This window comes from Lissotriton vulgaris, chromosome 1_1 (assembly GCF_964263255.1).
Source record: "Lissotriton vulgaris chromosome 1_1, aLisVul1.2, whole genome shotgun sequence".
NCBI classification, from domain to species: Eukaryota; Metazoa; Chordata; class Amphibia; order Caudata; family Salamandridae; genus Lissotriton; species Lissotriton vulgaris.
The window spans coordinates 327,382,700-327,406,253 of record NC_141685.1 but is presented as its reverse complement, the minus strand read 5'-3'; the positions used below and the strand labels follow the sequence as shown (position 1 = coordinate 327,406,253).

Genomic DNA, 23,554 nt, shown 5'->3' with positions numbered 1-23,554 from the left:
GATATTCTACTACTGCCAAAGAAAGGTGAGCCCTTCTTAATAGAATTAAATTCTATATTATATTACATTTCACCATAGATGATATTGTAGATCAAATTAGAAATTCTACTAGGCATGAATTTGAAAACACTTAATGCAAAAGCACTCATAATTAACTTGGTTATTAATGTTAGCTTTTTTGATTGATAAACCAGAAAAACCTTCTCTTTGTATAGAATTTACTAATGAACTTTCGCTTGATCAATCTAACAAATATTCTAGTACAATAGTGACTTACATTTTTATTAATGATTTCAGATGACCTAAAACAAAAATTACATTTAGCATTCTGAACTAATCAATCCATTGACCAAACTGACCAAAGTGAAAGGTTTATAACTTTAACATATTAAAAAAATGTTGAGGAAACTGAAAACGTTAAACAAAGTTTGGAGCCATCAAAAGCAATTAAATAAAAAATAAAAAATGCCCATAAACAATGTCTATTGTTTGTGAATAAGGCAAGTTAAGCAGTTTGGGATAATTCTTCAAGTTCCCCCACCAGTAGTCATTCAGTGGGACCGCCCATTTTGCATGGAAGTGTTAGAGCATATGAGTACATCTTACCCCGTGGAAGTTCAAATTAGCCACAAGCTTAAGTACCAAGGTTGAAACCAAAAACAGAAGCCAGGCAAAGGATGGGAATGGGAATCATTAGAAATGTAACTGAATTGAAAAATTGTATTGGGCACCTGTCACAATTAACTAATACAACTAAAGTGGATTGAACCTCTAAGGTATAGTGTACTTCTCAGGTCTGAGTATAAACGGAAACCAAAAGATGACACACTGAATCCACTAGACCCCAAATATTTGGTTCATTCATAAGGCAAATTGATACCTACTTATGATCATAGCCATTATATCCTAACCAGAGGAAATCTAATACATTTGCTGACAAGTAAGGAATTTACAAATTAAAAAAAACATTCATACCGCTCAGGTTCTACTTTCTCACGGTCATAAGGGGAGTAAAATTACTACCATTACCTGGATTGGCCAGATTAAGTGTACTGAACTTTTTCAAATTATAGAACCATTGGATGCACCAGGGGTCTTAGTAGAGAGCACTTTTAAAATAAAAAATAATGGTGGTGAATAATGGCAGTCTTGAGCTAGCTTGTGCTAGCTCAAAACTGAGGATTCAAAATGTATTAGGCCACATGCCCCATATCCACATACTATTGATACCTTAATTAGTGATGCCAATTGAACAGATACAGCAAGAGCAGTAAGAAATGCTATGCACCCCCCAAACTCTATTTCCCCCCACCCCTGGTATACTCCACATTTGATGCTGGAAAGAGGTTGGCTGATCAATGCTCTTGTGTAGTGAATGAGCAAGGCATTCTCTTCAACCTGGCCACCATTGAACACACTGACAATCTTGATGAAAACTCATCAAAGCAAAAGGGAAGCTAGAACAAACACTTTGTAATGTGAGAACAGTGATTGGTCCATTATTATGGGACATTGCAAGTTTATGAAGAAACTGCAGACTTAGTGGCACTGATCCGAACAAAATTTTCAAAGCCAGGCACATAAATTGTCTTTAATACAGATGAAGTGGGAAGAGGATGTAGCCTTATAGCTAGAGCGGTCTACCTCGAAGCAGGGGAACCGGGTTCGAGTCTCAGCAATGACGCTCAACATCCTGTGATTCTGGCAAGTCACTTAAACTCCCTGTGCCTAACAAAAAAGGTATGTGTCCATCTGTAACGAAACGGGTGCTCATGTAAAGCGCTCTGATACCTGATATCTTCGGGTCCAGTTCACACTATATAAAACTCCTCCCCCCCCTCCCAAAAAAAAGCATAATAGATTTTATTCCAATTCAATAATTTGTTATTTTTGTATTTTAGCCAGGGAAGGTGCTATGAGCATGCTCAGTGATTTCCTAACTATGCTTATACCAACAACTCTAAACTGTCAGGGATGTGTTATACCCACAGCTTTGGATTCACTATTACTGTTTAAAATGAGTCTTCTATTACTTAGATAAATGTGGGGAACGTAGTATTGGTGAGTATTTCGTTCTCTCCAATAATTGTATCCTCTACACAAACAATTGATTATGCACTGCAATAACTTGAAGATATACTTCACGCTTACCCTATACCCATAGTCATCACCTGTGCAGATCTCCTCCAAATAGAAACCACTTTTATCAGGCTTAAAATGCTTATAGGCACATTATACGAGGATAACCAAGTCACCTTTCTGTCAATAAACCTCTCCAAAACAAAAATAAAAGAGTTCACTAAGTCAATATGTAGTTTTGTTTGGTCCAGCAACAATGTCAACATTTAACATGTCAAAGAATACCATTATCTTGTGATAGTAATCAACATGAAGTTGAACTGGCAATCGACTATTGCGTGCGTGCAATTTGTATTTAGAAGTCGCTAATGACTCCAAATATGATCTGTTCATTTACCGAGGCAGAGCTACTGGAGATGCAACCACTGACCATCAACATGGATACAATTCTTCTTCTTGAAGTCCTGCATGGTGAGGACGATTGAACAATAAGCTAGACCTATTAGGAACACAGTGTGTCTGTAAAACACTTAGGTTGCATACCTCCACCTACTGCAGTAAATTACAAATACGGCTTTATCTTCAATCAAGTGATTTTTGGCATACGTAATGTCTTGTGCTAAAGCAGAGCAGTGTTTGCTCAATGCTCAATCCTTCCGAAGGACTGTTGAATTGTAATAACAATTACGGTGTGACCTTACAATCTATATTGCAGAAATATGAATTTACTTTGTAGGAATTATGTTCTCTAACTGGCAAAGAAAGATTAGCCCTCCTTAAAAGAATTATTCGGACTAGCCTTTCAGAACCGACGTATGAAGCTATGCTAGCAGATAACCACAATACACATTACTCTAATGAATCATATGACACATCAAAACACTTATATTTATCACCATATTCACAAACACAAATTAAATGGGTTATCTACTGTTCCACCTGAAACACGTCCCCGTTCTTCAGTTTGGAGGATATTGGAGTAAGTTCCTAAAGTCAGAGTTTGCTGACTATGTGGTCTTTATGCCAAAGTAAGTGACCTTTTCTCTGTATCTGCCCAAAGACTGACTTTCCTTTCAGTTAAACTTCTGAGGCAAATGTCTGAAGGGGTGGGTCTGAACAATGACAACAGCTGTAGCTGTCTATTTCTTTGGTAGTACTAATAGAATATTCAGAGATATTAGAATTTCATACATCTGGCCACAAAAGAACTGCAGAAACCTACTAAACTAAAATTGAATCAAGATTAGATTATGCACGATTTGAAAATGCTTTCAGCATTGTTTAATATTGAATGTAATGTAGCAAGACATATTGGTTTGGTAGACAAAATGCAAGGCAGATTGTTAATAACTGATTAAGATTGCACTTTATATATTCACACAATGTTTTAATTCTTAGTTATTTCCCTGTGCAGTTGTTGTGAGAGAAACTGCGAGACAAATTGCACCTGGGAAATTAATTGTTAAATCCAGATTACAATTTACATGTATTGAGCCGCAATCCAGAAAGTTATGCTGCATTGTAAGGTATTAAGTGGTTATCTCAGTACGTTTCGTAGGGAGATCAAAATGCTTCGAGGGATCTCAGATCTCCAGTGATTTACAGAGCAGATTTAGTGCCTGTGGAAGCTGCTGGAATGACACCAGGAGTCACTGGATTCAGCTGAGCAGTGTGAGCATCTCCCAAGGAAGCTTCTACATTACTCTGGCAAGAAGATGGTACTTTTTCTTTGCGACCTTATAGTGACTATCAATTGTGATAGTACTTTGAGGACGGCAGTGGTTAAATGACAATCCTTTTTAGAAGGACCTTTTCAGCCACACACCACTACAACCTTCAGGTGTTCTACTGAAAAAGCTATGGATTTAGGGAAAGATATGCTAACATACTGGTCACAAAATGCGGTAACAAATTGTGCACTGACCTTTTGTGACTAATATTTATTTTGTGAACCAACCTATGATCTAATGGGCTAGTTCTCAAATATGAAATCGCCGGGCATCACATAATGAACTGTCCAATTAATATTCATTTGGCAGGTTACAATGTGTGACCTGCTGTGATTTCGAAGCAGCTTGACTTCCTTAAAGGACCTGGGACTGCTTAAAAAAAACTTCTGTACTGGAAAACTTCAGTCAGATCAGGCAGCGACCACTAGACCACTGGCTACTCACTCTGAAGCTAGTTGCACAACTCACAAAGGTGAAAGGGGTAACTTCTTACCCCTTTCCCTTTGCATATCAGTAACTACCCCATCATAGTAGTCAGTAACTGATAAATCGTTTGCAACCAGTCACAAACCATTGATACATATGTTACCGAACCACAGTTTGGAAGAAATGCCCCTAAGGCTCCCCTTTCAAATTGAAATTTGGTAATGATTTCTAAACCCATTTTGAACTCAGCAAAACCTTTTCCGATTTGCAAAACAGTGTTATTGCATATGTAAAAGAGTTTTTGTGGTTTTAAAACGTATATTTTTTTAAAATAAGAAAAAATCCTTGGGGCATCTGGCCCTTAATCTCTTTTGAATTTGTAAAAAGCTGTGTCTTGCCTGTCAAACCCGCTCCAGAGCATTCCAGCTTGGGAGGCCTGAGGCTGTGGCACACCTTCCACTTTCAAGAGTCTAACACGCTAAGAGAAAAGGTTGACGTGGTTCTAGAATTTGCATTTATTTTTATTTGCACACTTGATATTTTTTGTATGAGTTTTTTTAATGCTCTCTAGGATTACAAAAAGCTTTATGCTAATATTGTTTGTAGTTTTGGCCTGGTATACTTTACTTGTCTTTGTTGCTGTTTAGCGGAAGATGTGGGTTAAACATTATTTCAGATTCTACAAAGGTATGTTTCTTCATGTGGGCTGCCTCCTCATGGTGGGCAATGCTGCTGAGCCTGGAGCCTTTTAGACTGGTTGCCTAGAGATGGGAATCACTGTCTTGACCTTTATGATCTTGTGGATATTTACTTCAAGGAAACATTTGGAACATATTCTTCCTTTGGTATGAGTGGCTGAATGAGGAGCACCCTTTGTTCTGCTCTGGTAGCTGCATTTTGTGCTTGATGTAATACAAATTGTAAACAATGAAGCTAGCCCCTGTATTCCTAAAGAAACAACATGGATATGCAGTTTACTGAAGCAAAATGATTCCTTAGTGTTGTGTATATACATGTTTCTATATTTTAGGGATCACAAAATGCCCCTGCTCCCAATTCTTAAGGTAGTGAAATGCTCTGTAGAATCATCAGTGAAGGTATTTTCAAAGGTTGGCAGATAGAAGAAGGTCCTACATGATGATCCCACAGAGACAGAAAAGTGCAAGAAATCAATTCATAAACTTAAATGCGTCAATGTTGAATATTAAATCATTTCTTTAGTGGCCAAAAAGAAAGCTCTGTTGTCCTTTTCACACCTAAAATTGGCTTTCTTTTTCTTACAGGAAACTTTTCATCTTTTGTTTACTGGATTAAATAAAAGGGAGAGGTCTGCCTTAATGTATTTAAAAACTAAGTAGTCATTCTGTGATTTAGGCTGTGTATGTGGTGGCAGTGTTAGTAGAAGTACATGTGATGCAGCTTTATCATCTAGTTAAAAGGAGCTTGAACTTTTCACATCATAAATGGAGCCAGTTTACACCTATTCATTTTCTTATGGTTTGCATTTCCTCGACTTGGAGTCTAAAATTGGATCCCCCCATGAGAAGCCTAGCATGCCTAAGTCAGATAACCACAATCACTGCATGGAACCAGTGGTGTAGGAAGGGGGGTGCAGTGGGTGTTGGCCACCCCTGGTGTCATCACTGAGGGGGGTGACAAAATGGCAAAAATATGTGTAACTATCTTTTTTTTCCCTTATTTTAATAATTTCAATAAGAGCGGGCCTGACTAGAAATTTTCTGCACCGGGTACCACCTGACCTTGCTACGCACCTGCATGGGACAGAGTGTGTGTACACAATGTGCAGAGGAACATTAAAGTATATCGAGGGGCGATATTATGAACTCTTAACTTCTAATATGTCGTCCCTCGTACATACGGGGAGTCAAGTAAGCAACCTCATAGGAAAATGAATGCATTTAATATTATTTATAATGAGGATAGCTCCAGACATCTTCATAATCTTATCAGAGTTCACAAATATCACTCACTCTGCCTTCAGCATAACCCTAGTGGCCTCATGCAAATTGTGATCCTAATTGTGTCTTCACTCTGAGGTTAAGCAGCCTTATCCATTCAGGAAATCCTAATGACGTCTCTTGCATTCCTTAGAACTAATATCAGACAAGGTGAGCAAGCCAGGTCTGTGAGTCTGTATGGCGGACTAGCTCACCCCCAGTTCTCTTTCTGAGTTCACTAGTATATATGCCTTCAAATGCTCCCTGCATGGAGACTTAGGACAACTCCTAGCTTGGAATCCAGACTAAGACAGCCCAGGTTAAAAGAATGAATCCCAGCTTGACTTGTAACACCATTCTACTGTGATGACCTGCACGGCAACCCTCGCGGTTTTACCAGGTATCCCGAGATTTGGAGCTTATTCAGCTCAATACTATATCCATGTGGGAATGAAAAGCAGAAATAGCCAAAGAACAAGAGCTTCCGAAGGGAATCTGCACATCAATGGCCAATTCAGCCTTTTTCTGGCCCATCCAGCAATTAGGCCACCATGTGTCTCGCAATTAATCCAGATGTGCCCTTTCCATTCGTCAGTCTCCAACATCATTCACTGAATGTGTGGATTTGGTGGCTCCTGGCTAGAACTCTGAGCATTCTCACTTTAGACACGTGCTTTCACTCACCGCTCTTACGCTTTCAGAATTCAGTACGGACCATCAATCAAACCAATATCTGCATTTATAAAAACTGCAAAGAAATCTTATGCCTCAGGGAACACCGCACCTGTGCCTCTCCAAAGAGTGCAGAAGCAATTTGCACGTGCTGATCATGATTCAGTAGCAAACTGACCATTCACTCACTCTCCCTGACTTGCCGGTATGGAAGAGATCCATCTAGCTGCCTAATAAGAAGTTCACTTCTAGTCTGATTTGCAGGGTGCTTTTTGTTGGCTGCAGTTAAATATTAAATTGAACGGGAAGAAACCATGCCTTCCATACCACTGCAGGTCATGATGCTTTTGGGTGATGTAAAATGTAAATGACAAAATACATAGATGTTGCACTCCTCTGACCTTTAATTACTGTTTCAGTAGATACCAGCATGCAGAAAAGCCATTCCAGTACTTTTAAAATAGTTTTCCATTCAAGATTTCTTGGAACTTTTTAGGGTGCGCTAGGTCATAAAGTCCATTTTTTTTAGAAAGACCAACCGCATCTGGTTTTCTTGGCACTTATTGTTGCGTGCCAATATTAAAAATAAATGATTTCCACAAAGAGACAAAAAGTGAGCCTTGGGTAAAAATACAATTTAAGACCATCCTTACAAGTTACTTGCAAATCCTAATTCAGCTGTAGTTTTTTGGCTAAATGGGGGTTAGGTTCAGCCACCAAAACCCACACAGGAATAGCTTGGTGAAATAAGGAATAGGTAAAGGTGCCCTCACTGACTACACAAACGCAGAAAATAGAGTGCAATGTTTGATATCTGTGGTTATTCCATCATTGTAAAGATGCAGACTTGTAATGGTACAGTAATACTTCACCCAGTATTTCTCTAAGTGTGTAGTATTACTGAATCATTCAACCGAGGTCCTAAGACTTTATTCAGGAATTGCTTTGAGAAAGAAGCACATAATACTGGTCCAACGTTGATGTATCAATATGTGAATCTACCCTTAATTCTTTATCCCACTCTTACCATTTATCTTCTAGGTTGTAAACTGATCTTCTCAGCCAGAGGTGTTTCTTCTTCCTTGGACCGAGTGTATTCTGACCATCTGGCAGTGTTCTGGCTGTCCAGGACCAGTATGGCTCTGTGCTTGACACAAGTCTTCGCCAAAGATAAAACATTTCGTCCTCGAAAGAAATTTGAGCCAGGGACTCAGCGCTTTGAACTCTACAAAAAGGCACAGGCCTCCCTCAAGTCAGGGCTGGACCTAAAGACAGTTGTACAGCTGCCACCAGGCGAGAATATCAATGACTGGATTGCGGTTCACGTGGTTGACTTCTTTAACAGGATAAACCTTATCTATGGGACGATGTCTGAGTTTTGCACAGATAGAAGCTGCCCCAATATGTCTGGTGGACTGAGGTATGAGTATCGGTGGCAAGATGATCACAAATACAAGAAGCCAACAAAGCTCACAGCACCGCAGTACATGAGTATGCTGATGGACTGGATCGAGAACCTGATCAACAATGAGGACATCTTCCCTACAAGAACCGGTAAGTGCAAATGGGTATTTGTTGTTGCATATACATTGATTTTCATACAGAGTAACATTTAGGGTACAGTACAGAAGGTGTTACACTGCCTAGCCTATGGGGCCTTTATACAATAGAGGATACATATTAGTCCAATAGAAGTCACCTATTTAGACCTGAGAGTCTTTGTGACGGATGTATGACATTACAACGCGGTTTTTACAACGAAAACCTTTACAACGCATAGCGCTTTGGGGTGCTGGATAGTGAATAGTTCAATTTACTATTCCAACTCCAGTCCCCGTGGACACTAGGGAAGGTGTTGGATATTAAATTAAACTTATTCCCTATCCTAGAGCGCCCCCCAGCGCAATGCGTTGTAATGGTTTGCGTTGTAAAAGTTGCGTCGTAAAGGCACTGCGTGGTAAAAGTTGCGTTGTAAAGGATGTTTCCCCTTTGTGACAGATGGTAGAATGCAGACAGCCCTATTTATAAAGCCCACAGTTGGAAATTCAGTGCTGCACGCAAGGAGAAGTCACCCAGAGAATCTAAATAAAAAAGAGTATCCCCTATGGGGAACTATTGCTTATTAAACGCAAAAGTACCAGGGAAGTCGACTACAAACAGGAAGCTCTTAAAAGCATCAAGAGATTTCAAGTGAGAGGGCACAAACAGTAAATCTTTAATGAGGCATGGAAAAGAACTGAAAAGAAACATAGATCTGATCTACTTAAGGATGTCCCCAAAAAATCAGAAACAGTAATGACATAAAGTTTCAGATTGATTACTAACTTCTCCAAGGCGGCAAACAAAGTTAGAAAAATATTATAAGCCAACTGGAGTATTCTTGAAATCTGATGTCATTATAGGTCGAGACTTACCAGCACACCCCTCACTAACCTTTAGGAAGACACGGTCTATCAAAGACCACTTTGTAACAAGTCACTTACCATCAGCAAAGAGGGGTATACTAGGTATTGCAGGTTTTTTTCCCTTGCGGTTAATGCAAGACCTGTGTGAATTGCAACAAAGTCACCACATATATGATTGAAGGTCTTAAAGACCTATTACTTATTTCAAAATGTATGAACTGCAATAAAGCCTTCGTAGTATATGGTTTGGTCTGCCCTTGTGGCTTAAGGTACGTGGGCAGTACCATACACTCAGCTAAGATTTGTGTCTTGGCGCATCAAAGAGCCATCCAGAATAATGACAACAGCTATTCGGTTGCCTGCCATTTTCAGTTGCATCATAGTAGCAACCGGAAGCTATTGAAATACTTTTGTCTGGACCATGTGGCCCGTAATCCCAGGGGAGGAGATAAACAAAAACGTCTGCGCCGATTAGAATTGCGCTACATCCTTGACATGAATACTAAAATACCAACAGGATTCTACATCGGGGAAGAACTGGGGGTACACCTGTAAATATGTATAGCACTGTAGGATTTAGAATACGTTGAGGGTTGAGGGAGGGAGTGAGCGGTTTTACACAATGTCAAAACATTACACAGACCTATGAGGAGCTTTATTCACTGATCATCTAAGCGCTGAGCCCATACAAGGCACAATTGTGCGAGCAGTGTGCAACACAGATGATTTTCTTGCCTATTCATGGAACAAATGTGGAATCATGGCGCGCAGCTGGATAAGCAGTGACTGTATGGTAATTCAGAGGGCAGAAATGTCAGCCAGCAATACACTGTCACTTATTTCAAAACGTTTTTCCAAAGGCGCAAGGCCCACTCATGGTACAATTATGCGACCAGTGTGCAACAAAGCATATCTTTTAGGCCATTGGAAATGTGATTCGCTATTTGATAACAAGTAACTCTATGAAAATTTGATGCCAAAGAGGTTTGCGTGTGATACACTACGTTAACTGCTCTGAAACATTGTTGCAACGCTAGGTATGTAATATTGTCATTTCATGTTATGAATGAATTGAAGCTTTGTATATTGTGATTCACTGAAACAATAAGCTATGTGACCAATAAGCCTGGCGCTGCAATGTCGAATACTTGCCTGACCCTCAATCAGCCACTAGTAATGCATACTTGAACATATTCGATCAATTCAAAACAACGATTACAGTTATGCCATTGCAAAACATCTGAAAAGTCATCCAGGCAAAACCTGGAAAGATATAAAGTATGCGGGAATTGCAATGATAAAAGAGAATGAACGTGGTGGAGACACAAAACAAACAATTGAGACGTCTTGAATCTAAACTAATAATAAGATTCAAAACCCAGAGCCCATGGGGACTGAACGTGGATGAGGAAATGCATGTACATCTCTGATACCTAGAACAAATATGAACAATCAAGGACTTATTGAAAATTGTGATGTTGACAACGAATTGTAACCCTTCTTTGAATTTGGACCAGCATCAATCTGGTCTACTGGAACTTATACTTTACTTAATTAAGATCGGAAGACATGTGAAGTAAACTAATTTTTTAATGATGAACTGGCGTCCAAGTTTTGACAGACCAGGAGATCGACATGAATGAGCCAGTGGGGCAAAAAGTAAACAAAGGCACTTAGCCAATTATGTCAAATGACACTCAGTCATAAATCATACGCGTGAAACACGCTATCTCATGATGATGATGCAGGAATGTATCTGAGCAATCACATCTAGAGAAATGGCATACTGCTGATAACATAGATATGCTAATTACGCCCCATATTGTTTCATAGATGTCGGACACCGGTCTGCCAAAAGCTAAGGATGAGCTTCGAAAATCAGCAAGCATTAAAAACTACCGAGCCCATAATGCAACGTAACACTGATATAAGGTGACTATGGTATAAATAAGTAATACAAACAAAGGACAAATGTTGGTTAACCGTGACCAGGGACATTTACTGTCCGAAACGCATAGGTGGGGAATACCTACATGAAATAAAAAAACGAAATAATCTCTGGAGTGGTGTCCTATCTATCTATCTATCTATCTATCTATCTATCTATCTATCTATCTATCTATCTATCTATCTATCTATCGTCGTCATCCCCAAGAGTTTGTTTTCAGGGGCACTCAACTGCTCGCCTGTCCTCCAATTTAATATCGTAATGCTCACACCCTGTTCCAGAATGATCTGAAGCTTAGCAGCCCTGAGGAAGTCATAAGGGTTTCATTCCCCTGCGACAAAACGTGTTGGCATATGGCTAAAAAGAATAAAAGAACATACAGAAGAACAAGAATACCAGCGTCATCTTGTGTCCAAATAATAATTACGAATTTCAGTTTTGATTGTATTGGCGTGCCTTGAATTTGGTGAATTGTTGGTTCAGAAAGAACTTTTTTTGTTATTTGAAGTAAATCCTTCAGTAGTTTTGGCGATATTAAACTAAATCCAAATGTGTATATATAGGGATGCGGATCCTTCGCAAACCCTCGCAATCTGCTGAGATCTGATTGGCTGCCAACACTTCAATCAGGAAGTGTTGGCAGCTATCTTGGGACCTGGCTTCAGCTGAGTCCAAGATTATTTTTTTTTTAAAGAAAAAGGACAGCATGGGGATACCCTAACCCATTAGCTCTGGTTGTGGGATTGCTGAGAGATCCCGCCAGGGCAAAAAAGCATTTTGGGGGGGAGGAATTTCGCAAAAATCACGGTGGATTTGTGACTTGTTTTGGGAAAAAACCCCAGGGGGCCAGGCCCTGGGATATTGTATAAATAAAGGAGGGGGCAGACAGGGCCCTCCTCTTGAGGCTCTTTGAGCCCTGGGAACCACCACCTCCTCAGGGATGTGTTTATTAAAAAGGAGAGGGGCTCACAGGCCCCTCACCTGAGGATCTATAAGTTCCGGGGACCAACACCTCCCTAGGGCTAAAGAAACATTTGATGAGGGACGCAACCACCTCTCAGTGGCTAAATAACACCTAATGGGGGGGCCCTGTGGATGCCCCTGAACCCAGGGACCGCCACCTCCCCGGGGCTCACGCGCGCCCCCTACTGCATCCATACATGGCCCTGGGGAACGCCACCCCTAAGGCCGGCTACTGCTATTTCCCCGGGTGTCCACTTCCAGTACATAGCTGTTTGCTTTTGCTTGGCGGGAGCTTGGACAGCTCTGGCCAAGCAAAAGCAAACACTCCGCTTCCAGCAGGCGGGAACTGTCAAAGTGCTCCCACCTACTAAAAGTGGATATTTGCGGGCCTTAGACTCCCCCTGTGGTCCCGATCGTGCACACTCTGTGCTCTCGGTGAGCTCCAGGGCACCCAGGAGACATGGCCAGGTCCAGGGGTAAAGGTTTCTGGGACTGAATTCATCCTGGGGAGTGGGGCCACGTGACTCCCTCCCCTATTGTATTTTGGCTGGGTCCCGGTGGATTGGGTCCCTGGGGCTGAAATAGGCCCAGGGAGGGGGGCACATGGCCCATCTCTCCAATGTGTGTGTGTATATATTATACATACATACACACATACATACATAAATACATAGGCCGGGCCCTAGGGGGTGTGGGCCAAAATCTGTCAGGGGAGGGGGTCATAGAGGCCCTCTCCCCCATTAAGTAGCTTAATAATTAATCAGTAGAAAGTACTTCACTAGGGTAGGTATTTTGTGGAAAACTGTGGACTCTTGTTGGAGAAAAGGGCAGGTGCAGTTCCTTTGTGGCTGAGTCACTCCCACATCCTCTGACAAACCCACTCTGTCATTGATACACCAACTCACAGACCCACTCATAGACTCACTCACTCATTCATCCACTCCTAGACACACATAGCCACTCGCACACCCATTCAGACACTCATGCACCCACTCACAGACCCACTCAGACACTCATGCACCCACTCACACACTCATGCACCCACTCACACACACATACAGCCACTCACAGACCCACACAGAGACTCACACACCCCCTCAGACACTTATGCACTCACTCACAGACTGACTCATACACTCATGGAAGAACTCACAAACCCATTGAGACTCTCACAGACCCACTGAGACTCTCACTCAGGCACTCATGCACCCAGTCAGAAACCCACTGAAAAACTCACGTCCTCACTCACTTACCAAGTGGGACATTTATGCAGCCGCTCCCAGACCCACACAGACCCTCATGCACTCCCTCAAACATCCACTGAGACACTCATGCCCTCGCTCACACACTCACTCACAAAGGTTACAGGTTACAGTTGGGAAATAAAATTTAAAAACCTCAGAAATTCATTTAAAAAAACAAATGTTAAAGGGAAGTTATAGTTAGGAAAAAGAATTTAAAAACCCTTGGGAATTCACTGGGAAAAAAATAAAGGTTACAGGAATGTTATAGTTAGGCTTACAAAACCAGTAAAATTCAGCAGTAGTTACCTGGCCTAACTCTCTTACCCCCTTGCTCGCCAATACATCCATTCACAAAGACATTTATTCTACAATACAGCCACTCACACATCAACTCAGTTAACCAAATGCCCACTCAAATAGCCAGCCACTCACTTATACAGCCATTCAGTAACCCACTCACTCATACAGTCCAGATCAAAACAGTCACACACCCACCCCTATGGCTACTCACACAGCCATTCACCCACACAGGCACTCAAACACCCACTTACACAAGGATACACACATTCACACTCCTAATATATTTTAGAAATGGTATCACTCATTAGTAGTACAAAAAGTATACTATTTTAACTTTTGTAGCAACTTTGTATACATGTTTAACACTCATAAACATTTATAAAACACTCACACTCACTGTATGATGTCATTTAAGATGTCATCAGTGATGTCACTGACCATATCATGAGTGATGTAATATGTGAGTGCATTGCGGAGGCGTAAGTCATGGTTAGCTCAGGTAACTATAACTGCTGAATTTCGCTGATTTTGTATAAGTGAAATGTGAGCCTAACTATAACTTCCCTGTAACCTTAGTTTTTTCAGAAAATTTCTAATATTTTTTTTAAATATATTTCCTAACTATAACATCCCTGTAACCTTTGTTTTTTCCAGTGAATATATATCTCTCTATCCAAAAAGCAGCATATATATATAGATATAGAGAGTGAGATAAATACAGAGATAAGGAGAGAAGTTTTCTGTGTTACTTCTCATTTATGTAGTTTTTACCCTCGAAACATCAGTAAAGTGTGCTAATACATAAAATAACAATATTTACATGGCATGTCAACGGCAATTGTATACTAAAACATATTTAAAGTAGCAGCAAACAGACAGACAAAAAATGCACATCCATTTGCAAAAACAATTACTCTTTCGTGTTTGTTTTGTAATAAAATGTAAGACAGTTTTATTGTATGCATCAAAAATCTGTCAAACCTTTAACAACACAGTCTTTCTCTGATAATGCATTCAAACATCTAATGGCCACTGATTTCCTAAAACAAAAGTACAAAACGTCGGTTCTAAAAACAACATAACTGTGATGTAATGCAACTGAAAAGGTGGGTTTCTTTTTCTCAAATAAATGTTAAGTTTACCTTTTACTCAAACATCCTCTGAATGAGTAGATTGCCAATACGTTTTCTGTCGGCCACTATGGGATAGTGACCTGGCAGGAATAGGTTGTACTATGGGGAGATAACAGGGAAGAGCAAAAAACAAATAATGGCTAAAGAGGAGCATCCCTTAATTTAGGGTAGTCTAAGGTTAGCCACCAAGGTTGAAGCCAATCAAAATGTATGGGATAAGGACATGAGCAATTCTTATAAACATAACAGTGTAAACGGGAATCACTTAAGTAGTCCGATATTATGACAATCTTTCATGAAGCTGTGCTAATCGAATGACCAAATGGTTGTCAATGAGTTGGAAATGAGTTGAAACATTTCATGTAATAACTGGCAACACTTTATTTGTTATAAATGTAGGCACTTGGGAGATATGGAATACTCTTGCAGACAATACAAAGTGTTATGGTAGACTAATAAATAAAGAACGTTTCGTTCAAGCCCTATATCAGTGCCTTCAGGAAGTGCACACTTGGCAGTAGAAAGATCCTGTAAACTGAATGTTGCAAAGACTTGAATTAGGCACATGAACCTGTTGGGGCTGGAATATTTAAAACTCCTGGCTGAACTCTTCTCGTCTCTCTCTCACTCTCCCTCTGGTTCGCCACCGCCCAAACAAAACCAGTTAGGAACTTTCTTAACTGAGAGCCTAGTACTAGACTATAAAATTGACACTTCTGTGAATGAGAAATCATGTACCTTCCTCATAAGGATCATGAAAAGCATGCACCAATTAATGTAAGACTTGCCAGTGATACTGTCCCATGGGTATAAATCTGTGGCGACCCATCTACACAGCAGCAAGGCCTCCAATGGTCTTCACAGTCTAACCAACATGCCCTTCAAGATTGGATGGCTCAGGTAAAATTGTTACTTTTGCCTAGTGCCGGCCCCCTTACCTCAATATCTCAACTTACGTACATGTCCCTCCTATCCAATAATAAGAAATATCTTCAAATGCCACCTTGTATCTAACAAAGTCAGCTTTTTTTATGCAACCCCTTGTGTACAGAAAGGTAAAAATCATCATTGATGTAGAAAGTCTTCAAATGCACATGTATCAATATTGCTTTAAAAACAATGTCCTGTATGTGTACATGGATCCTCAGAGCATTTAGAGACTGCTTATAATTTTCAGTGGTGACATATACAAAACTGGTAAGTGAAATTTAAATTTAAAATAAATGCTGGATAAGTGTGGAGGGCTGGAATGTGGGCTGCAACAAGATAAAGATTTTACCTATGTTGCAGACTGAAGGATAAACTGTTCCTATTTGTCAATCGCCATCTTCATGCACACCCAAAGAGAGGCAGGCACCACAGGCCTCAATTATGCATGGACTATATTGGAAAAACCTCTGACTTCTAAAGGAGGTAGTATATCAGGAGGAGAATTCTCCATTGGAATTTCCTCCATCACACGGAAAGTGTGCAGAATCAAATTCCACCAGTGATTCACCCACTGATTTAACAAATCTTCCATAAACTGAGGAAGTTCCATAATCATCTAACTCGAAATGAGGTCCCTGTTGTTGTACTGTTTTGTGACTTACCTCACAGGCAGTGAAACACTGAGGCATTGACATTTTGCAGCTATGACCAAATACAGGCAGTTAATATAGAGGGACCAATTAAGTTGCTAAAATGTCACTCTGGTGGCTAATGTTGGCCACAGTTGGCTCACAAGTGAGGGCGCATTCCCACATTTTCACTATAGCCACTTATTATGTAAATGATTCCCATACACTGCTAAATACTAACACCGTTTTAGGAAGAAAAATAACTCCATTGCCTAAAGATTTACAGTTGATGTGGTGGTTTATTACAATTGAAGGATGTGTAATGCATGTTTTGATGACTTACATACTGCGTATAGTTGGTGATCCAAAGCTAAATTAAGCAGATCAGGAAATCCACAGCTAGGTAAAATCCCAGCTACAAATCTTACAACCTCTTAAAGTCTTTTTTGAAATCAGAATAAAATCAGCTGGATGTGAATTAATGGGAGATATGCACAACCATTGTTGATGAATGCTCTAGGTAATATGCTGCACAATGCATATAAACTGGGATTGTGAGTGATTTCTCCTACAAAAAAGAATAAATTGTGTCTCGTGCATGCACACTCGGGCACTGTTAAGGCAAAGTACCTTTTTACTTGTGAAGGGAAAGCACACAGCACATTCTCAGAGGCATGTCGATGCTTCAGTTCTGTCACCATTCACTGGTTGACACCCAACCCTCTTCAGGGCCTGAATGTGCTTTTGCATGTCATCATCAGCGACTCGTGAATTATTTGTGTACTTTTTAGGCTTGCCAAAAGTTATGTCATATTCCAGACACACTATGACTTTGGAGAGCACGGTTGTGAGGTTAAGGTATATTACTCCCCCCACCCTGGTCCTGCAGCATGTAGACTTATTTGATGCTTGCTTTCATAACAAGGTCCAAACCGTGCACATCGGAGCCTGGCACTCTTTTGAATGAGGCTGGTGCGGGTGATGGTGGGGTGGATGCCAAATGCTACCTTGAATATCACCTTGTTGTTCTTAGCTGTCGCTAACTACAGTAAAATGGGCCGTTTACACAGGTAAGAGCATGAAGTGTTTCATAGCTGTGGCAAACATTTATCATCATTTGCCTTGGGCTTCATTATGCTTTTATTTAACTTGGACTTAGTTTGCCACCAGGGATTTTTGCAAAACCTGGTTTCACAGATACTTTGTTGGTTTTCGATCATGATGTCTGGTGGTGGTGTAGAACACTCTGATTCCTTGCTTCAAAAATAGCATGGCGAGGTCTTAAAGGCCATATGAGATATAAACTGGTCTCTTGAGGTTTTGGCAAATGTGTTCACTGTAGTATCCGGCTGGATACATTCTAATGTTTTTGCCTGTTGAGTCACACTGAGCACCCACCCACCACAGGCGTCACCAGTCAGGTGACCCTGACAATAAAAGGGGCAGATCTCACGTGCTCTAGGCCAGTTATCCACCGCCAACCATATGTGTCTGTGTGTTCCTTTAGCGAGTATGTGGGCCTAGCGCTTGCCAACTTTACATTCACTTTATCTAGAATCCGGTGGAGGTTCTGGCGCTCGTTCTTTGGTGTCCAGGTGTGGACTACACAGCTTCTTAAAATGTAGACATCCGTAGGAGGCCAGTCTGTCACACATAGATGCAACTTGCACACAAAGAGTCTGTGATTTCTATCAATGTCTGTAAAAGACCAAAAAGGTGAAGCCAAAACATGTTCAGCGTTCTCCTATTTTTACGTGCAGTCTGAAAAAAAAACGCATTATGGACCAGGCTTCTCCAACGAGTAGCTTGTGAGCTACTGGTAGCTCTCTAGCTACTTGAAAGCAGCCCTCCTGTGTGCAGGCCAGCCTGCTGAGTTAGAAGCTTTTGCTTGGTTGAATTATAATATGTACAGCAAAAATGAAAAGCTTGTATTCGAGAGAGAATACTGTCCCATTTCCTTGACAAATTGGAAATCTGTTTATGCACCTTTAAATTAAAAAACGACATCTCTAAACGTAAAATTATCCTAAAAGCGCCAGGTCAAAAAATAATTTGTGCAGTATGCATTGATTCTGGACAGTAAAGGTTGTATTCGCGCGCGACGGTGCTGCTGAGGAAACCATCGTAATCACAATTAATATTGAGCTGTCTGCTCGTCCCTTCCTGCCACGTCGAATCATGCAGCCTTTTTCTCAGGAGAAACCCTCGGTGAAGCGCGTCTCTAATTCAGCTGAGAGACTTTAATGTAAATATTGTCTCGGCTAACCAGCACTTCCCGGCGTGTCACGCGGAGGTTAATTACGCTGTAAGCGGTGGCATTTCAGATGAACTATTTGTGCAGGGAAAAGAGCAAACTCATTTTCTCAGCGGAAACGTGTCCTTTTCATATGCAACGAACAATGCGCTGTGATTAGCCGCGAGCAATCAAGCACAGTGACATTTAGGAATATTTAAATAATGCGGACCGGAAGAACATGTCTTCATTTCTCGTGTGATTGAACGAAAGGTGATGGCACGAGGGAATCTCTTTGATGTGGAAAGAGTTGACAGGTGTGAGGGTAAGGTGCTTGGCAAACCTGATATGTGCATTCATTTGGGCTGCATAGAAGCTGGCTGATATATAAAGGGTCCTCCTTTAAAAAGCTGGAAAGCGTAAAATGTCGTACTGAGGTGTAAACAAATTAGCACTCAGTATAACATTATTACTATTTAAAGTAGTGTGGTGTTATAATAAATGTTCACTGTAGTGAAAGGCCAAGCCGAGACTAATTTTGCAATTTTATATAAAGAACAAGATTGCAAAACATTGTTTCCTATATCACTACTCCATCAAAGCTACATTTGATGTAATATTATGATTAATGGGGGAACACATACTAACACTTTAGCTGGAGACTCCTGCATTTTAAAGCCCTGAAATAGTTTAATTTCCTGGTTCTCCTACATTTAAAATTCTCTTTATCAGTGTAAGTCAATGAGGAAATGGATTCCCTCCAGTTTGTACTTTTGTTAAACAAATCTTTTTATATGTTCACAATTTTTTGTATCTATGTTGGTGGATTAACGGAATGACTGTTTTTTTTTTCTTTGTTTATCTAAATGAGGCTAGTTCCTTTATTATGTCAAGCAGAAGGCAGTGCATCCAACTTTACACACTTCTTAAAATCGTATTTATCCGTACATCTATGAGTGTAGGGTTGATCACGTCCTTGACTCTTTTGAATAGGTACCCCAGATATCCTCGGTCTCTCCTTATTTGGCCCACGCGGGGGAATATCTACTGATCTCTACAATGTTTATGTTAGAGGTACCAAAAATGGGTGCATTTCACCAACAGTAACGGAGCTCGAGACCCAACTGGGGGTGAATAGTGGCCTTGGTCACACTATAATAGCAGGGGACTTCAACTGTACATATGAACCACTCCCCCTAGAAGGGATACCTGACCTAGGAGAAGAGGACAGCAGGTGGGGTATTCCTACCCTTTCTATCCCACCTATCAAGCGCTGGACTCGTAGTGCAATACACCTTAATGCACTCACTTTTGAGTTCGGATTAAGAGCAGCAAACGGACGTACACGTTCGGATCTGCTGGGAGCCCCTACCTTCAACAGAGTTGGTCACTCCACAAGAATTGACTATATCTTGCTGGATATGGGACTATGGAGTTCGGTAGTTGATATGGTTGTTATTCCCACTATAGAGAGTGATCACAATTCACTTTCTTTAACTCTAAAAAATCCTTGGTTCCCTGAAGCGTCGTCAGCCCCACTGACCTGTCCACAGGAAATCACTGTCTCGGCCTGCGGCAGGCGCCTTAAGTGGAGCAAGATTATGTGTAACACTGACAAACTGTCCACCATAAATGAAGTGGTCAAGGGCACGCAGGATGAAATTGGCTCCATCGACCTAACCAAGGCAGCAGATAAGGTTACTACTATCTTTGAAGCAGCCATGAAAACCATAGGGGACCTTTTTTGGGTACAAGGATCTGTTGGGAAACCTAAACCCACATTCAAACCTAAAGGCAGGCATGATTGGTACTCGGCAGCCTGCAGGAAGGCCAAATCATGCTTAATAGAGGCAGTTAAAGGGAAGTCCCTTCAAACAATCCAAACAGCCAGAAGTAAACACAAAAAAGCCCTGTGCCTAGCTAAAAGGGAGTGGGATGACGCCTATTGGCTAACCCTTAAGGAAGCAAGTATGAAAAAAGATTCCAAATGCTTCTGGGATACTATAAGGGCACGCAATAGACCAGACAGTGACCTTATAACGTGCAATATCCCGGGTCAGGCGTGGGAGGCTCACTTTTCTAAACTTTATCCTTGCCATAAAGGACCTAATGATGGAGGGCTTGCTTTGTCTTCTCCTTATATAAATTATTTGCTTTTCCCCAGTGACCCTGACTTTACACTAAAGGAAGTGGAATATGCTATAAACTCTATTATTCCACAAAAAGCTGCTGGACCAGATGGCATCCCGGGGGATCTGTTAAAATCTGATAGTACTAAATGGGGCAAATTGATCCACTCCCTCCTCGTTGCCATCTGTAGGGGTGCCCCCATTCCTTTATCATGGAAGGGGGCGGAGGTGGTCCCCATACATAAGAAAGGTCCAAGGGATGATCCATCTAATTACAGGCCGATCAGCTTGCTTGATATCAGCCAAAAAGTGGTCGGTAAAGTTCTCTTACTCAAAATCCTCAACTGGGTAGAAGAAAATAAGATCCTTACCGACTTCCAGGCTGGTTTCAGGGTAGGCACTGGAACGATTGAGCAAGCATTTGTCCCTAGGGACTTGTTGTGGAAGGTTTTGGCTGACATGGGGCTGCCACAGTACTTACTGTCTCTTTTGGTTAGGCTACATCAGGACAGCTTTGCCCAAGTTAGGTGGGGCCCTGGAGGGGAGAAAACGGGCAGTATTCCAGTCGAGAGAGGGGTCCGCCAGGGATGTGTTCTGGCTCCCACCCTTTTTTCTCTGTACATCAATGGGGTGGTCGAGCATCTTCTTAAATCTCCATCTGACGAACCATCCCTGGCGGGTGAACGTATACCAACCCTCCTCTTCGCGGATGATACGCTTCTAATCTCCAAAACCCCAATGGGACTCCAGCGACTCTTGGACAATTTCCAATCATTCTGTACCGATCGAGGCCTGGTAATAAATACCAACAAAACAAAGTACCTCGTCCTCAATCCTCCAAAACAACACGTGCGTTCCCCTACCCTAAACACCGAGCTTTTGGAAAGGGTAAAAGTGTTCGATTACCTTGGGATACGCCTTTCAGACAGAATGGATTGGTCGCCTCACTTGGACAAAATGCTGCTGAACCACAAAAGGATCTCAGGTGCCCTTCTAAGAGAACAACGCTCTAGTTCAACAAAACCAATAGGAACAGTTCTTGAGATCTATGCAGCCAAAGGTGTCAGCTCTGCCCTTTATGGTGCGGAACTTTGGGGCTTTTCATCTACCGAAGCCCTGCAGAAATCAGAGAACAATTTTTGCAGACAACTAATGTCCCTTCCACAAAGCACCCCACTTCTCCCTTTATTTATGGACCTTGGCTGCACCCAGATTGGTGAAATTGCGACATTTCGTCCACTACTATTATGGGCCCGCATTTGGCGGGTAGAAGAACTTAGCGGATACGCCAGAGGTCTTAAAGAAATCATGGCATCCCCGAATTGGCACAAAATCAAGTGGTTAAAAGACATGCAAATTCTACTGACCAATTTGGGCTTACATGAATCGTGGGCAAGTAGAACCTCACCCCCTAAGCAAATGCTCAAAAAGCTCTACCGGGACTGGATTTGCTCCCAAAGACATTCCAGAACGTCTCTTGTCAAACTAACTGAGGTCTTCTTGTTGTTTAAAGACTGCCCCAGGCGGGAACTCTATCTGGACATAATTGAGAAACCCTTCGCCCGGGCCTTGTATTTTAGATTTAGAACGGGTACTCTGCCACTGAACACTTTTACTAAGAAATGGAAAACCTGTATCGGTAATACCGACCTATGCCCATCGTGCCTTGCCAACCCAGAGACTCTGGCGCATTTTTTGTTTGTTTGCAAAGAATATGCTAATCCTAGAAGGGCGTGGCTGAAAAACCTATGCAGACAGCTGGGTACCAGGAGCCATGATGTGGCAATCAGGATACTTGTTTCGGACAGTTATGTACCCTATGCCTGTGCCCTAGCCAAATTTTTATCTTGGGCTTGGGCTATCCGAGCCAAAAAGCTAAAACAATCTGTTTGATTTTGTTTTTTAACTTTCCACTTCTTTTATGTATTGCTGACCAAATAAGTTCTGAAATTGTTTGGTCCAAAGATATAGAATTTTTTTCTTTATTATATATTTATTGTTCTGCTTTTATGGTAATTAATTATTATCGAAATAAAGCTTTTTGACTTGACTTGACTTTTGAATAGTAGCTCTCCTACATTCTGCTGTCGGGTCTTGGTAGGGTCAACTGCTTAAAGGTTGTAAATATTTATGCTTAGGAGAGGCGGTGTAGACATGAGACATAGTAGATGCTTTCCCTTTATGCACAAAAAGTAAGCACAGATGGTGCTGAAAAGGATTTATTTGTATGAATATGAGCAAATAACTGTTGATTATGTTGCTGTCTGTTGGATGGCTTAACATCTAAATGAAAAAGTTAAAAAAAACTCTGTAAATATCTGAAAGCCAGGAACTTAGGAAAGTGCTTGGTGACAGCTCTGCACCAGACACCAGAGTCTGGGCTTCAGAAACTAAACTAATCTGGGTTTACTTGCTTCTTCCTGGACTGGTTCTCCTAGTTCAAATTCCACCGTACATTACAGCAGCACAAAATATATCATGTGGAGTCCCCTAGAGGTCAGTTCTCTCTCTCCTATCCTGAGTCTTTTATAAGTTACCTCATGGGAAACTGCTAAAGTAATTTGTTTTCTATGAATTACTAATGCAAGAACGAGACAGTCCAAGATAAGAAAGACAAACTGCTTGTTTAAAGTCGTTGATGGATTTAAATAGTCCTAAATCAATTTCAAACAAACAGAAATTATGTTAATTAGTGCACATATAGAATGCTGGCAGCAATAATTTTGACCATCATTTAGTCTTCCCCCAAACTCCGTGATTCAAGTTAAGCATCTT

At 41.1% G+C, this 23,554-nt stretch overlaps 1 protein-coding gene across 3 annotated transcripts in view; it reads left to right on the top strand.

Annotated features, from left to right (window-relative positions):
* Positions 1-23,554, top strand: part of LOC147747124 (MOB kinase activator 3C) — a 243,447-nt gene that overhangs the window by 98,312 nt on the left and 121,581 nt on the right. For all 3 annotated transcript variants that reach the window (XM_086952381.1, XM_086952382.1, XM_086952383.1), the window contains exon 2: positions 7,907-8,419. In XM_086952381.1, coding sequence (XP_086808507.1) covers positions 8,002-8,419 — 418 coding nt within the window. In that variant the 5' untranslated portion in view covers positions 7,907-8,001. The remainder of the gene's footprint in view (positions 1-7,906; positions 8,420-23,554) is intronic.